The sequence below is a fragment of the Juglans regia genome, chromosome 12 (genome assembly GCF_001411555.2).
Source record: "Juglans regia cultivar Chandler chromosome 12, Walnut 2.0, whole genome shotgun sequence".
In the NCBI taxonomy this organism is placed as follows: Eukaryota; Viridiplantae; Streptophyta; class Magnoliopsida; order Fagales; family Juglandaceae; genus Juglans; species Juglans regia.
The window spans coordinates 2111264-2127229 of record NC_049912.1 but is presented as its reverse complement, the minus strand read 5'-3'; the positions used below and the strand labels follow the sequence as shown (position 1 = coordinate 2127229).

The following is a 15966-nucleotide window of genomic DNA, read 5'->3' as shown; positions in this document are numbered from 1 at the left end:
CCATTCATCTAGACAGAAATGAGCTCTCTCTCTCTCTCTCTCTCTCTCTCTCTCTCTCTCTCTCTCTCTCTCCTGAAGTTCACTTCCCCACAGGGTTCATGACGATTCATTTATGACAGACGACGCCTAATTATGGGTAGCTCACATGCATGCATGAGCGTACATTCAAAACTCATGCGAGAATCGACATCAACGTGATTGCGCTTTATTTTACTATTAAATTAAGTTTTCTTCTCTTGACCATCTCATTGAATCGTGACACATGAAACGAACCAGTTTGAAAATGATAAAACGGTTGGAGTTAAAATAAAAATGAAGAGAAAAAAAAAAAAAAGAGAAAAATGAAGGAGAAACTTAATCTTCTAATCTGTAGTATCAATTCTATAAATTCCTTGTCCTTTAAACTTATTGGTTACAAACTATTTAGTCACACGGATACACACAAGGCATTAAATGGGAATATGAGTTCCGATACATGTAAATTAAATATAACAAACTAAATATAGCAAAGCATTAAACATAACATGCATAGTAGTAATTATGAAAATTATATCAACTTTAATACTCATCCTTGATGTATGTTTAAGAAACACCAAGCATCATTCGAAGAAATTGAAACTTGACTATATGAAGTACTTTAGTAAATATATCAATCATCTGTTCTTCACTGGTACAGTATTTCAAATTAACTTCACCGTTTGCTTCAGCTTCCCTAAAAAAATAATACTTGATTGAAATGTGCTTTGTTCTACTATGATAAACAAGATTCTTAATCATAGTTATGGTTGACTTGTTGTCACAAAATACATCAACTAGTCCTGGTTGTTTCTCACCCATGTCCTCCAGAATTTTTCTTAGCCAAATAGCTTGACTAACAGCCCTTGCAGCAGCCACATACTCAGCTTCAGCTGTTGATTGAGCAACTGTTGGTTGCTTCCTTAAATCCCATGAAAAAACTCCTGTTCCCAGATTGAAACAAAAGTCTGAGGTGTTTCTCATGTCATCAAGTGATCCTGCCCAATCACTATTTGTAAAACCTGTTAACTTGGGTTGTGAGCATGGCTTGTACCAAATTCCCAAGTCCATGGTTCCTTGCACATATCTAAGAACCCTCTTAGCTGCTCCAAGATAAATTTGACTTGGACTTTGCATAAACCTGGACGGCAAACTAGAAGCAAACATCAAATCTGGTTGAGTAGCAGTTAGATACAACAAATTGCCAATTAGACTTCTATAAGTGCTTGCATCAACCTTCTTTGCTCCATATTCCTTTTTGAGTTTCTCATTAGTAATAAGAGGTGTAGCCACAACTTTGCATTCAAACATTTGAAACTTTTTCAACATATCTTCAGAATATTTTTTCTGTGAAATAAAAATCCCACCTTCTTGATGAACTTCCATTCCAAGAAAATAGTGCATAAGTCCCAGGTTACTCATCTCAAAAGTTCTCATCATATCTCTTTTGAATTCTTCCATCATCTCTATATTGTTTTCAGTAAAAATTAAATCATCAACATATAGAGAGACAAAATACCTCCACTTTTGGCTTTGACATAGAGTGTAGGCTCACTCTTACTTTTGTTGAATTCTTTTTCATTGAAAAAACTGTCAATTCTGCCATACCAAGCCCTTGGAGCTTGTTTAAGCCCATATAGAGCTTTCTTTAATCGAAGCACTTTGCCTTTTTCTTTTATGAAACCCTCTAGCTGATCAACATATATTTCTTTTTCTAAAACTCCATTCAATAAGGCTGATTTGACATCAAGTTGAAAAATCTTCCAACTATTTTGAGCTGCAAGTGCACAAATGGTTCGAATGGTATCCAACCTTGCAACTGGTGCAAAGGTCTCATTATAGTCAATACCAAGCTGCTGTGAATAGGCTTTACCCACAAGTCTTGCCTTGCATTTCTTCAAAGAATCACCAGAGTTAAGCTTCTTTTTGTAGATCCACTTAACCCCAATGATGTCTTTTTTGTTAGGACAATCCACCAACTCCTATGTTTTGTTCTTTTCAATCATTCTAATCTCCTCTTCCATTGCATCAATCCATACTTTGTCTTTCATAGATTCATCAAAACTTTGAGGCTCAACTGAAACAAAGTTGCATGATTCATAAATTTCAGCCAAAAGTCTTAACCTTCTTGGTGGGGATTCAGGTGAGGACATTGCAATTAAAAGAGATACTGGTTCAGCTCTTGGTGATACCAGAATTGACATTTCCTTCATCTTCTATTGCTTATCTTCTTCCATTCTGATTTTCATAATTTAATGGTATTGTTTCCAACACTTCTGGTATAGAAATAGATTCAGTATTTATATTTTCTTCATCCAATTCTAGCTAGCATTTTCATTGAATTCAACATCTCGACTAGTTACAAGTTGCTTTGAATCCAAATTATAGATTCTATATCCATTGGACTGAGAACTGTAAACCAGAAAGACTCATTTTTCAGATTTCTCTTCAAGCTTGTGCCTCTTCTGTGGTGGTACATGAATATAATACATACACCCAAAAATCTTTAAGTGACCTGCAGCAGGTGTTTGACCACTCCAAGCTTCTATTGGAGTTTGATTTGGCACAACCTTTGTTGGACATCTATTGAGCAAATAGATTGATGTGTTAACAGCCTCTGCCCAAAATCTTTTTGGAAGTCCCATTTCCAAGCTTCACTTTTACTTTGACAGATCTATCAATCTTTGTAAACATACATTCATTTGGAGTCATGTAATTGTTGCAACCACTATCAAGGAACCATTCTTCACTTTTCTGGTGAATAATGGCTTGACATGCATAGAACAATTGCTCCTCATTTTCTTATGTGTACTTGGCTTGCTGATTTTTATTCTTGAATCTACAATCTTTTTCAACATGGTCAAACATCTTGAAATTAGTTCATTAAGGCTTCCCTTGATGATAACAATTCTTTTTAAGATGATTGTTCTTTTTACAAATACCACAAGGAGGAAAATCTCCTTTCGAGTTTCTTTTTCTTTGAGAACTTTTTCCTCATTTTGTTCCACTTTTGTACTTCTTTTAAAAATCTCTTGGTTTCTGATTTTTCAAGTTAACCTTAGACTAAAATGCATTCTCTAAGGAACCTTCACCTCTTTTATCAATTCTTTGTTCATGGGCATATAAGGATCCCATTAATTTAGTAACAAAAAGAGTAGAAAGGTCTCTAGTCTCTTCAATAGCAGCAACCATATGGTCATATTTCTATGTGAGACTAACAAGAATTTTTTGAACTATTCTTGCATTTGTTATTTCTTCTCCATAAACTCTCATCTAATTTATGATCTCAATAAGCTTAGAACAATAGTCTTTTACATTTTTAGACTCTTTCATTTTCAAATTCTCGAGTTCTCTTCTTAAACTTTGAAGCTTAATGGTTTTAACTTTGAGATTACCTTGAACTCTTGTTACAAGATCTCCCAGGCTTGCTTTGAAGTCTTGTCCCTCATCAATCTTGGAAAGATAGCTTAACTGGTAGCTTGCTGTAGAGTAAACAAAGCTTTAGCATCTCTTTGTCTATCTTTCTTGTTTTGGTTTGTTTCAGAGGTTCCTCCTGCAATAACAGTGACTCCATTTTCTACCACATCCCACAGATCTAGTGACATGAAGAGTCTTCATTTTGATACTCCAATAGTCAGAGTTTTCTCCACTGAATATTGGAACAGTAGGAGAAGAACTAGGTGTTGCCATATCGCCATTTTTTAGATCGAACCAAGCTCTGATGCCAATTGTTGGAGTTAAAATGAAAATGAATAGTAAAAAAAAAAAAAAAAAAGATAAAAATGAAGGGAAAACTTAATCCTCTAATATGTAGGATCGATTCTATAAATTCCTTATCCTTTAAATTTCTTGGTTAGACTATTTAGTTACACGGATACACACGAGGCATTAAATAGGAATATGAGTCCCTAAACGTGTAAATTTAATATAACAAACTAAATATACAAAATATTAAATAGAACATGTATAGTAGTAATTATGAAAATTACATCAACTTTAATAAAAACAGGGCGTACCAATGCATAACCATTTATATAGCCAAGCTGTTTGGAACAAATCAACAGCTTTACATAACCAATTAGAACCTTTTTCATCATCAGTAGTGTTTCTTTGCGGTATATATAGGGCTGTAAGGAAATAAAATTATTGGATAAATCATTCGAGTTTCATTGATCGTATCATACTAAAGTTCGGCTTGGTTAATTTATTAAACACTTAATGATCGATTGTACGTATTTACTCTAGTGAACAGCTAGCATTATAATGAAAATATCTTGAGTATTTAAAAATGGAAAATGCTACTATGTCCCCTAATTTATATCACTCACTTTGTCTCCTTGACGTGCCACGTGACTTATTAAAAAATTTTAAAAATATATATTCAATACAAATAACCCCCGAAAACACAAAAAGAGGAAGGCTACTAGCTAAAACTCTAAATTCTCTCTACCCTTTTATATTTGTGTTTTTAATTTTTTTAAGTCGCATGTCACATCAAGGGAGTAAAGTGAGTGGTATAAATTAGAGGGCACGGTAGCATCACGCTTTTAAAATATAGAGGAAATCATATTTATAAAATAATATTATGCCTCTTGTACGAATCCTTATAGATATAATTATTGATATAAACAAGAACTGAGAGTTTATTTATGAAGATTTGCAGATAAAGTTATAAGATAAAGCATTAATAACTTAATTTGTCAAAAATAAAATAGCTTGTGAAAAAGTTTAAAAAATAGCATAATCTACTATAAAAAAAATGACTCTTTTATTTTATTTTATTATTTTTATTTTTATTACTATTTTTTAAAATGGGTCTTTGCATGCCTGAACAGAGTAAATACTCAAAGCTCATTTGTGAAAGACCCTCCCCCAAGCTCACATGTCATAATATAAAACGTGGTTATTCTCCTGTAAGCCCAACAAATCCATATATAAAACCATTAGAATTTTGGGCCTTTTCCTTGCCTTTTATTATTGGGCCATTATAATTTTCCTATGTGATGATGCAATGATGGACCTTAAAAGATCCACCAGAGATAAAGGGATTAAAGATAATAATTATAAGGATAATGCTACGGACGTACTCTTCATCATCTTAGTTTTTATTACTCTTTAGTTATATACTTTTATATGTTTATGTAACATATTTTAAGTAATTGCATGGTCGTCCTTTTAAGTACTGGTTGTAAAATGTTTTACAAATACGTACGTGTGACTCAAATAATAAAACTTATGATGTAAGAACATCATATTCTCTCTAATATTGCATGATCACTGATCATAAAGAAATCCATGTTATCTATCTGCGTCCAGATTTTTCTTGATTACTGATCTACATGCATGCACTCTCGTTATCATAAAGAAATTCAAGTTCTCACTATTTCTCCAAGAGGTAAACAACGCGATAACTTGAATCTTTGTGATTGGGTTGGGATGGATCCCTCGTTGGATCCCATTGTTTATTTTTAAATTGTGAACTTGAAATTGAAATTTGGGGGTTAAGGAGGAGGTCGGAGTAGTGTTACTTGAAGGGGTTGGCCATTATCCTTAAAGGTGGAGGACCCGTGATTGGACCTTTGAGCTTGTGAAAGAGGGCTTGGAACCTTTGATGCATACTAAAAAAGAAAAATTTATTTTAGTTCACACCACAAGAAAAATGAATATTTATGATGAGTTATTTGCCATAAAAATAACAATTTATGACGAGAATATACTCATTTTAATTGGAAATAAATATAAACAAATAATCAGTTTTCTTGAAGTGAATTAATTCTTATTATTGTGACTGTTTTGTAATTACCAAGACCCAAATATCCCCACCTCTTAATAATAATTTTATTTCAATTTCATAAAATATAACTCAAATCACCTAGAAAAATATAAAAGAAAACACAATATATGTTTGCACTTGGTAAAATCCATATATATATAATCATTAAAGAAATCAACGGGGAACTATAACTCTTGACTTAAGAGCTATATAATTATTATATATAAATTAAAACACGGATATATAATACAAGCACATCTACCTAATTGCATGCAAGTAAGGATCATAAATTAGATTAATATGGTTCATCAAGATGGCTTTGCAGATATCAATGGAGTACACGATGAATAATGCCCAATATTTAAGAAACAGCAGCTTTAGCTTCCACATAGTCTCCACAATTATCTCCATTAATAGTACTTCTTGTCCTCCCGAAGTTTTTGTAATAGACATACTGTAGTATGATCTGTAATGTTCGGTTCTGTTAAGGTTTATGTATATATATAGTACTAGCACTCGCACTCGACAACGAGAGGGATGAAGATGATGATCATGATCATGACGACAGTAATAATGATATTAATTTGGGGCAATCGAAAATAAAGAATTAGCAAATTAAGGATACAAATAAGTCAAGCGCCACGCATACTATAGCATCCAGCAACCAAGGCATATTAGCTTTGATTTTTTTCCATTCAGTAGTCCTTACGAGAATACTGCCAAGTAGTGGTATCAAAGTTGAACATGATGATCAGGGAACAAATAAACAAAGAATTAACTTGAGAGAGAGAGAGAGAGAGAGAGAGACCTTGCCACGTAAGTAGCATTGGCGACCAGTGCAAAAATGAACATGAGAGGATTCAAGCCCTAAAAAATAACAAGGCAAAAAGGTCTTAGATTGTTGAACAATGATCACTGCAAGATATAATAATCTAAAAGCAAGAGAGTGGTAAGACCATATATATATATGTCTCACCTCTACACTCCCCCTTTTAATCTGTCCAATTAATACGTTCAATAACTTTGTTAGAGACAGTTTCATAGAATTAAAAAAGTAGACGAAATATATATATATATATATATATATATATATAAGTATGCAGGTTATGAAACAGTTCTTTCAAAGATTAAAAATGATAGTGCTAATTAATTACATTTAACCATATCTGAGGGAGTCGACCGCCCATGTAAATAGCAGCCATCAGCCATCCCAGCCATTGCCCATAAACATTCTCTCCCCCTCGTTCCTGTTATATATATAAAGTTCCTAAAGTAAGAAATCATGAAATAGCATTTGAAGGTCTTGATATAGTTAATGTGAAGTACTACCAGTACTAATCATACATGGAAGAGATTCCTCCCAGTGAGTCCCACATATGCTTCTGTCAAACCCTTAGTTTGTAGCGGCAAGTTGACTGATGCAGCTAGAAATGTTCCATAACCTGCTGCCTGTTAAATGTCCATGCCATGCATGGTGAACCAACGTGCAAGAAAGGTGAGTTTAAGGCAAACTTAAGAGCATTCTCAATGCCTTACATATATAATACAAAAAATGTTAATTATTTAAAGAATTGTTCATAAAATGAGTTCCGTCCAATTATATAAAAGAACATGTAAAATACAAATTGCTACAGTAACCTGCTTCATATAACAAGTACTGTTCATCATTCAAACAAGTTTTTTATTATTTATATTTCATTTACTCTCTCATTTACTTTTACTTTTACATTTCAATACAAATTCTTTTTTATTGTTCAGCATTTAAAACACCTCTATTTTATTTTTTTCTAAAAAATATATTGGAAATATTATTTATCCAATTTTTCATATTTTGATTTTATTTTTAATTTTTATTTGGCTTATATATTTTTATTTTGTGTATAGGAGTACTGAATTATATTACATTTTATATAATAATATATTATAAATATAAAAAAGTATATGGATACGATATTATAGATTTATTTGTAGAAAGGAAATTTTTAAAAATATTAAAAAGATATCATTTAAATTATATGAAGAAAAAATAGATAAATTGATGTATAATATATTATAAAAATTAATATGTAAAATAAAAAAAATGAAATTTGATAATATATTTTAAAGGGGAAGATAAAAAAAACCTAGATGAAATGATGGCATAATGACTATGACCGACAAAAATGTAGAGACATTACATTCTTCATTCTGAATTGACTTGTATATATGGCCCACTTATAATATTCCACGTCTATTAATGGTGTGAAAATGACAAAATCGATATAACATTGCTAAAAAGAACATAAAGCTCGGTCATTTTGTCCTGAAAGGCATGTTTGTTTGTATAATAATTAAGTAGAAAAAGAGCAAATTAGTCATTGCTATCTAGCTACCACTCCTGCTAGATAGCTGCTGGAGGATTTGGTAAATTAATTAGTTGGAAGACTCTACTCACAGATCTTGGTATTGGCCTAGGCCGGCTAACGGACTTGTTAGACGGAATTGGAGCTGCCTCATCCTCAGACGATGAATCGTTGTGAAGTGCTTCCATGGCTGAAGGACCGCTCTTGGCCGCCCTGAGATAGCTCCGAAAGGGAGGGGTACCGCTGCCAGCCAAAGATCTGGGTGACCTGAAAAACTCAAGAACATATATATTTATTTGTTAATCATGCATATATATTAATAAACAAACTATAAATATGCAATATATTACATAAAAACGTGTAACAGACAAGGAAAATGATATGTACGTACATGTAGTAGTGGTACTGATCTCTTCGCGGAGTACTGCCTTTTGGTGTAGCTGATCTAGGTATTTGAATACGGCCTGGATCATCTGATTTAGATCTGAATGGTTTTTCCTCTTCTTCAGCCTAAAATAACGGAAGAATTGAACTCTTATGGTCCATTTATTTCTATGTTTTTAGAAGATATATTAACTGATCAAGTTGAAGGAAATTAAACTGTACGTACAGCTTGGTTAACATTGATCTGTCGACACTTGAACCATCTGCGGATGTGCTCATAGTACACGCTCTGCAACACCAAGACTATAGTACTGGTTGTGTAAAGCTGCAAGAAAATACAAAAGATGGTATTATATATATTAAAGAAAAAGATAACAAGCTTGTGAACAAGACATCCTTCGATCTAAACTGGGTATGTATGTATATAATATATATGCAACAGTACAAAAGTTTTAAATTGCAAACAGCCGGGAGACAGGCAGAACCTAATCTCAAGCCAATCACTGATCATCAGCGAGTGTGGGTTGGCTCTTGGCATTAGTCCAGACGTTAAGCTTGGGTTAGGCTTGGAAAGGAACGCTGATTGGTAGCAACTTTTGTCGGATATATATAGGATGTCGTTTAGTATCTGACCCTTTTGTCTACAGTTTTCCTAGCCACTAGCACCAGTACCCAAACCATAAAATGGTCTAATATTATAAAAAAGATTCTGCCACAATTGTAGGAGAATATTATGATGAGAAGTACTGTTATACTAAATTTATATAATAAAAATAAATTTATAAATTAATATAATTTCACACGTTAAATTAATTTATAATATCGCATCAAATCATATTGATTTATAAATTTGGTATTGTGATATTTTTTTAACTAATGTCATTTGGATTGAGGGGGACCACTGATCATCTAAACCTTTGTGTCGGCTTCTTTAGGCTTCTTGAAATGATCCATCAGGACCTACCCCAGTTGCTACCTTAACTTATTGCAATGCAGTCAGGCTTACTCATGATGGTACCATTAATTGCAGAAGAAAGTGAGATTATGAGAAATGCAGTGTTCATGGACATATATACATTCCAAAACCAACGGTACTACTATTACCAGAGCCGTGTAGTACTGTGTAGGCAGCTGCATCAAAAGCAAAACAAATTCAGACGATTAATTTGTTTTGATCTTTATGGGGAAAAAAAGGAAAGAAAGTAACGGAAGAAACTGCTTGTAAGGACCAAAATAGTGCACAAGTTGATGGAATACTGCATTTTGATGTAATTACAGATAGGGTCACAACCAGAACCACCCAAACTCTGGCCGTTCCCTGGACCACGTCGAAACTACCAAACAACAGATCGAAAACAATGAGTCTTAAGTTTCTCAGGCGTTCGTACTCACCGTTGCTGGTTCCAGAACGCAACCCACCAGATTAAAAACATCACTGCGTTAAGAAAATTAAAGAGGAAAACTAGTTGATAGTGAATCATAGTAGTGAGGACTGAAGAAATAAAAATAGTGAAGAGCAGAAAAGCTAGCTGTGTGTGCTTCTGTGCATGCTTGCATGGACACATTTTTGTCACTCGGCCGGGGAATTAAGAGAATATACCCAACAACCCAAGTGAGCAGAAAAGCAAGAGAAACTCCATGGCCGGACTTCGTCTGGAAATTGGTGATGATTTGTGGGATTTCAGCCACTCCCCAACAGACTAGACTAATAAACCCAAAACCGAAGGACAAATCATGTCTTAGGTTGCAAAGGCAGTCTTTAAAATATTTCTCAATCCAGCGCACACAGGGCTTCTGCTCCTTTACACAGTAAGAGAACTGCATTATTCTCTCTCGGCTCTAGCTCTATCTCGCCGTGGGTGTTGTGGTGCGAAGGTTGGCGATGATTTTAAAGTAGTAGAAGGCTAGGACCAGTAATTTTATCTACTCTTGTCCTTTTATGGGTTAGATGTAAATACGTACCTTAAAGTAAACACAGAGCAATAATGTCGGTAGGCATATGCTGTTTTTTTTTCTGCCGATGCTCTGAACATCTGTGTCTCTGTGCTAGAGGCAATGAAGCACAAAATTTTCAGCATCTGTGGTACACTTGGACGCATATTCTTATTGATCATGATGATGCTTCCTGGCCAACCCAAATTGACGGTGGAGATCAGTCGGAAAAAGGAGTAACAAAAGGAAAATGGGAACAAGGTGTCGAGAACATGACGACATTTTCAGAAAACATATATAATTATTTTATTTCTTTAATGTCGATCTTCATAGATAACATGAAGTGACTGTGTTCTCGAAACTTAGAGCACCGATATTAGTCTCTGTAAGATCATATTTTTTTAGAGATTGATTTTAAATTTTAAGAAAAATTCTCACGTTAAATTATGTATTTTTAAATTAAATAATAATATAATAATATTATTTTTTTATTTTTTTTTTAAAATTATTTTTTCTTGATATGCTTCAAATAAGCAATTATTAATCTCGTTTGATCCTTTTTGATTTCTTTGGTTGCGTTGCTGTTGAGAGAGAGAAAGGGTAGGAGAGAGAAAATATACTAAAATAATATTTAGAAAGTTAATATTATTTTTTTAAAATAATTTGAAAAAATATTATTTATAACTATGCAAAATTTTAAAAATATATAATTTGATATAGATCAATTTAAAGAGATATTATGTAAATATAAAAATAAATATAAAGATGTATAAGCTAGTAGCAATGCTTTAAGCATGAGATCTAGTTTACCTACAAAAAATGAGTACCTGTCTTGACATGATGTAACATATACAGAATTACTGCTTTTTTTGCAAAATCCAGATCAATGGTTTGATTTTTCCATGCATTGAGTACTGTAGCCTTTTGATATTTCCAATCTCACCTTTTTGTGGTGAATAAATATAGATAAAAATTATTATTAAGAATATTCATTTTATACACATGATATAGTATTATCTAAATCACACATCTCTTCAAGTGAGTGTTAGAAATAATTAATTAGAAGTAGTTATACAATGAATATAATATATACACTACTATAATGACTTCTCTAACATTACTCTTCTGTGATTCTCCTTTTGCAGCAATCGTGCATGTGTCATTTCATGTAAAAAATAATATTTTACTTACGTTTTGTTTTTCTTTGCTGCTTGTGCAAGCTTTAATTACTTGAATATATAAATATATATATATATGAGTTATATATTATACTTTTATCTTATTTTAATTATATTAAGTAATATATATGATATATTTATTATTATTAAATGATAAAAAAATATGTAATAAATAATTATTTAATAATGATAAACATATCATATCATATTTAATAAGATGATAAAATTATGTATAAAATTATATATATTTATATATAATATATATATATATATATGCGCACGCATGGGAGAAATAGATATGGAAATTAATAATTTAAGAAATGTGCATGCGTGTGATCTGTCTCCCTGCATGCATGGAGTGTTCGTTTGACGAAACTTATCATCAACTGTCATAAGATCAGGATTTGTCATTGTCAGTATTATTTTGTAAAGGATGTTGAATATAAGCATGTAATTACCAAATCCTCATTTAGTTTAAGAAAAGCATTATTGTAAATCAGTGCCCGAAGCTTCTCATGAACTTCTCAATGTCCGGATCGGTACGAGATATTAATTCATAATTAGCTCAACAATATTATTTTCTAGCTAAGCGCGCCCATGGCATAATCATGTTCCATGCACAACTTCTTTCGATTCCTCTTTTTCCCTACAAGCTGATCATATAGTACTAGTACGTAAGTACGTACTACATCTTCTAATAGTGTAAAACGTGACTAGTTTGAATTGCCAGTGAACACGATGCCATGCATACTTGGAGCCATATAATTAATCGAAATGATATTTGAAAAAAATGAATAAATATAAAATTTATGTGAAAAAATTTATTTTTAAATAGTAGATCATCCGGCCACTCTTTTTTTTTTAGAAAGAATGCACAACGCTTCGCAACCTATAAATATATCTAAAAAGCAATGCTACATATATACAATAGTAGAGAGTACGTAAGTATTACGTAATCATTTTAAAAAAGTGTGAAGTATTTTATATTTAAAAATTATTTTTTTATGTAAATATCATATTTACTCACTAATTTTTTTAAAAAAATTATGTAACGATTATGTACTTCATAATTACAAATATAATTTCTCATATCTAAATTACTCTATAATTAAACCCAATATATAGTCAGTTGAACCTTGACTTTTCAATGATCGGCCTCCAGGTTCACGCTTCATATATACCCTAAATTGAAGGAAGCATTAATGAAGGCCTTCATGGTATTATTAGTACATGCAGAATATAAAAGAATCGCTCCAAGTACTACTACCTAGCTATAAATTAGGCATTAATTAATAAGCTGTGATCATTTTCTGATGGGGTAATGCCAAATAAAAATTTTATTCATCATTCGCTCACACCACGTAAACTTATCAAGCACATGCATTGAATCCCAAGCAGGAAACAAAGACGATGAATTTTCACTTACTTGACACGTCATCAATTGCCTCATTTACGAAACTCATACCACACATATTATACTTATTCTTATTATTTTTTATTAGTTTTTAATTTCTTTTAGTTTTATTATTCTTAAATTAATTAATTTCTTCTACTCATCATCTATATTTTACATATTTAATAATAAGAAAAAAATTAAAAAAAATTAAAAATTAAATGTGATGTATGGTGTGAGAATAATGAGTAGAATTGTTCTTAATTTACGAAATGAGTGCTACCATGCATTTAAATAAATGATGGGTCTATGTGCATGAATACCCATATGCCAAGCATTTTTGTTTACTAAGATAGAAAAATTCTACTTATCATTTTCTATACCATACACCAATATGTGTGTTTAAATAGAAGAAAAAAAAATGACAAATCACATATTTGTGTGTGATATAAAGATGACAAGTAACATTTCTCTTAAAAGATATAGCGACATTTACAAATGTTCATTAAGAGAGTCTGCCAACCCGCAATATTAGTGATCATATAATAGTGGCTAGCGGCCTTAACGTGGCCAGGACATTAGAGATCACCATATAAATCTTAGATACAATCCTACAATCATCAATATTCTCTCTAATTTATATTCTAATCTACTTTCTATTCAAGCTTGGTAGACCTGATTAAATCGATGATCATTGACTTGACTACAAGAAAAATTATTTTTATTGACCAAGACAATATTAGAGATCACCATATAAATCTCATAGCTAAAGGCTTATCATTTTTACCGACGAAAGTTTTAAATTCATTCCTAATATCACTTTTAATGACTAGAGATTTTACCGTCATTTATATTGATCATAAATATATAAGCAAAAAAATTTCACACCAAATAAAAAAGTAATTGTGACGACAATTCTATCTAGAATCAGCAAGGATTGTAATCATTGCTAAAAATCTCATTGTAGTAGAGTATTGCACGCCAACAAGTTGCACATTACCATAAATAGTAAGTATTGTTTGACTGTCATAGTCTAATAATTAACTTTTTGATGTCAAATTTATCTTCGCAAAAGCTAAACCTTTATCGACAATGTAAAACTCGTAGCTACGAGTTTAACTTTAGTGAAGAAGATTGTAAACTCATCACTAATATTATTTTTAACGACCAAAACGTTTACCGTAATTTATATTGATTTCAAATACAAAGGCGGGAATATTTTCCACCTTATGAGAATTTTCTAAAAGAATTGTAGATTTGAACTTGAGAGGAAATGAATAGATGTGCTAAAATATATTTCATATACGGATGATTGTGGTGATAGATATAAATGATAATTGTAATCTTGCTTTGCATCTTAATTAGTAATATAATATACTTTTTTTCAACGATGCTTTTAGTTTTAATTGAGCTCAATTTGTTAGTTAAGCTTTTGAAAGGCACAACAAGATAGATAAAAGATGGATATATCTTACTAATAGATTTTTTACAACATATATATATAGAAAGGGTAAACCAGTTTATTAGGATTTCATGTGCATGGTCATGCAGACAAGTTTAATAGGATTAGGCCGTGTTCATGTGTCAAGTATAAGATCAATGAGTATTATATATAGGACTTTAAATATGGGGGAGGATCATCTATTCAATAAAAGAATTGATAAGAATTACACACGGTAGATATTTCATGAAGAAGAGGAAACATGGAACGGAAATAAGCTGGATGGTGACAATACTAATGAGACTTAGTACTGGGTAGAAAATGTTGATGATGTTGAAGAAATTTTAGATGACTGAATATTAAACAATTAACCTTTTTTAGTTATCAACAAATATTAATAATATATTGAAAACGTTATTGAATATACGTTTAGTAATGGGTACGTACGTAGCACCATTTGGTTTTATAACAAATTTAGAATATTTGTTATCAGTATGGTTGGCTTATTGTCAACATATGGTAATTTTAATCCATTCAGCAATATTGATGGGTTTTAATTCATTTTGTAACATGCAACTCCGCCACTTTCTCGTTTTTCAAGTAAATTTATGCAGATTTTTACTTAAATCTCCATATTTTAGGATGCATAGAAAATGCTTATTTTGTATGCATGCGTAGAAATCTTAGTATTTCTTTGAACTAGTTACCTAAAATATGGAGATATAAGCTGTAAAAATCTGAAAAAATTTACTTGAAAAATGAGAAAGTTGCAAAGTCTAGGTATCCAAGATGGAGGGAACTAGACGAAGAGATCTAGGAATACAAAGAAAATGCATGCATATATACAAACATGAGAGTGAAGAATTGGTAGGAAATTTAGAGAAAATGGACGATTAATGGACCATGCATCTTTTTTTTGACCCCTTAACCTTGAGTTAACCTCCCTGGTCAACCCCTCATTTTGTTTTCCTAAAAGCTAGGTGTATACCCCCATTTTCTAGGCAAGTGGTTTTCTCCCGCACACGTGTGAAAATGGGCTTTACCCTCATTTTTACTCAGACATTCTCATTAACATTATCACGAAATATCTCATTTTCATTCTATGTTTCTTCTTCTACATAAAATATCCATCGTGTATAATTCTTATTAACTCCTTTAATGAATAGATGATCCTCTACCACATTTAGTTATATAATACTCATTCTTACGCTTAACACATTTACACCTAATCCTACTAAGCTTGTCTGTATAAGCACGTGCAATACTAATAAACTAGTTTACCCCTTTCTAATTAATAATGTTGTAGAAAATCTATTAGTAAGATGCATTTAATTAATTTTGTACATCTTGTTCAACTAAAACTAAAACCATTGTTGAAAAGTATATATTACTAAGATCCAAAGCAGGATTACAATAATCATTTATATGATCTATCAAGACAATCATTTGTAGATATATGAAATATATTTTAGCACATATATATATATATATATATATATATTCATTTC

General features: G+C 31.7%; 1 protein-coding gene across 3 annotated transcripts; it reads right to left on the bottom strand.

The window, feature by feature from the left end:
- Nucleotides 1-5970: 5970 nt before the first annotated feature.
- On the bottom strand, nucleotides 5971-10390 carry LOC108997502 (probable vacuolar amino acid transporter YPQ1). Of its 3 annotated transcripts, XM_018973818.2 has the most exons (12): nucleotides 10115-10390; nucleotides 9907-9949; nucleotides 9619-9645; nucleotides 8741-8839; nucleotides 8522-8640; nucleotides 8223-8397; nucleotides 7133-7237; nucleotides 6943-7035; nucleotides 6765-6785; nucleotides 6597-6655; nucleotides 6414-6504; nucleotides 5971-6254 (listed from the first exon to the last, which is right to left on the bottom strand). In XM_018973818.2, the coding sequence occupies exons 1-12, from the start codon at nucleotides 10336-10338 to the stop codon at nucleotides 6150-6152; spliced, it is 1161 nt and encodes a 386-aa protein (XP_018829363.1). In that variant the 5' UTR covers nucleotides 10339-10390; the 3' UTR covers nucleotides 5971-6149. The 3 variants fall into 3 exon arrangements, with proteins under 3 accessions (XP_018829363.1, XP_018829364.1, XP_018829365.1); XM_018973819.2 differs by lacking the exon at nucleotides 6765-6785; XM_018973820.2 differs by lacking the exon at nucleotides 9619-9645.
- Nucleotides 10391-15966: the final 5576 nt, after the last annotated feature.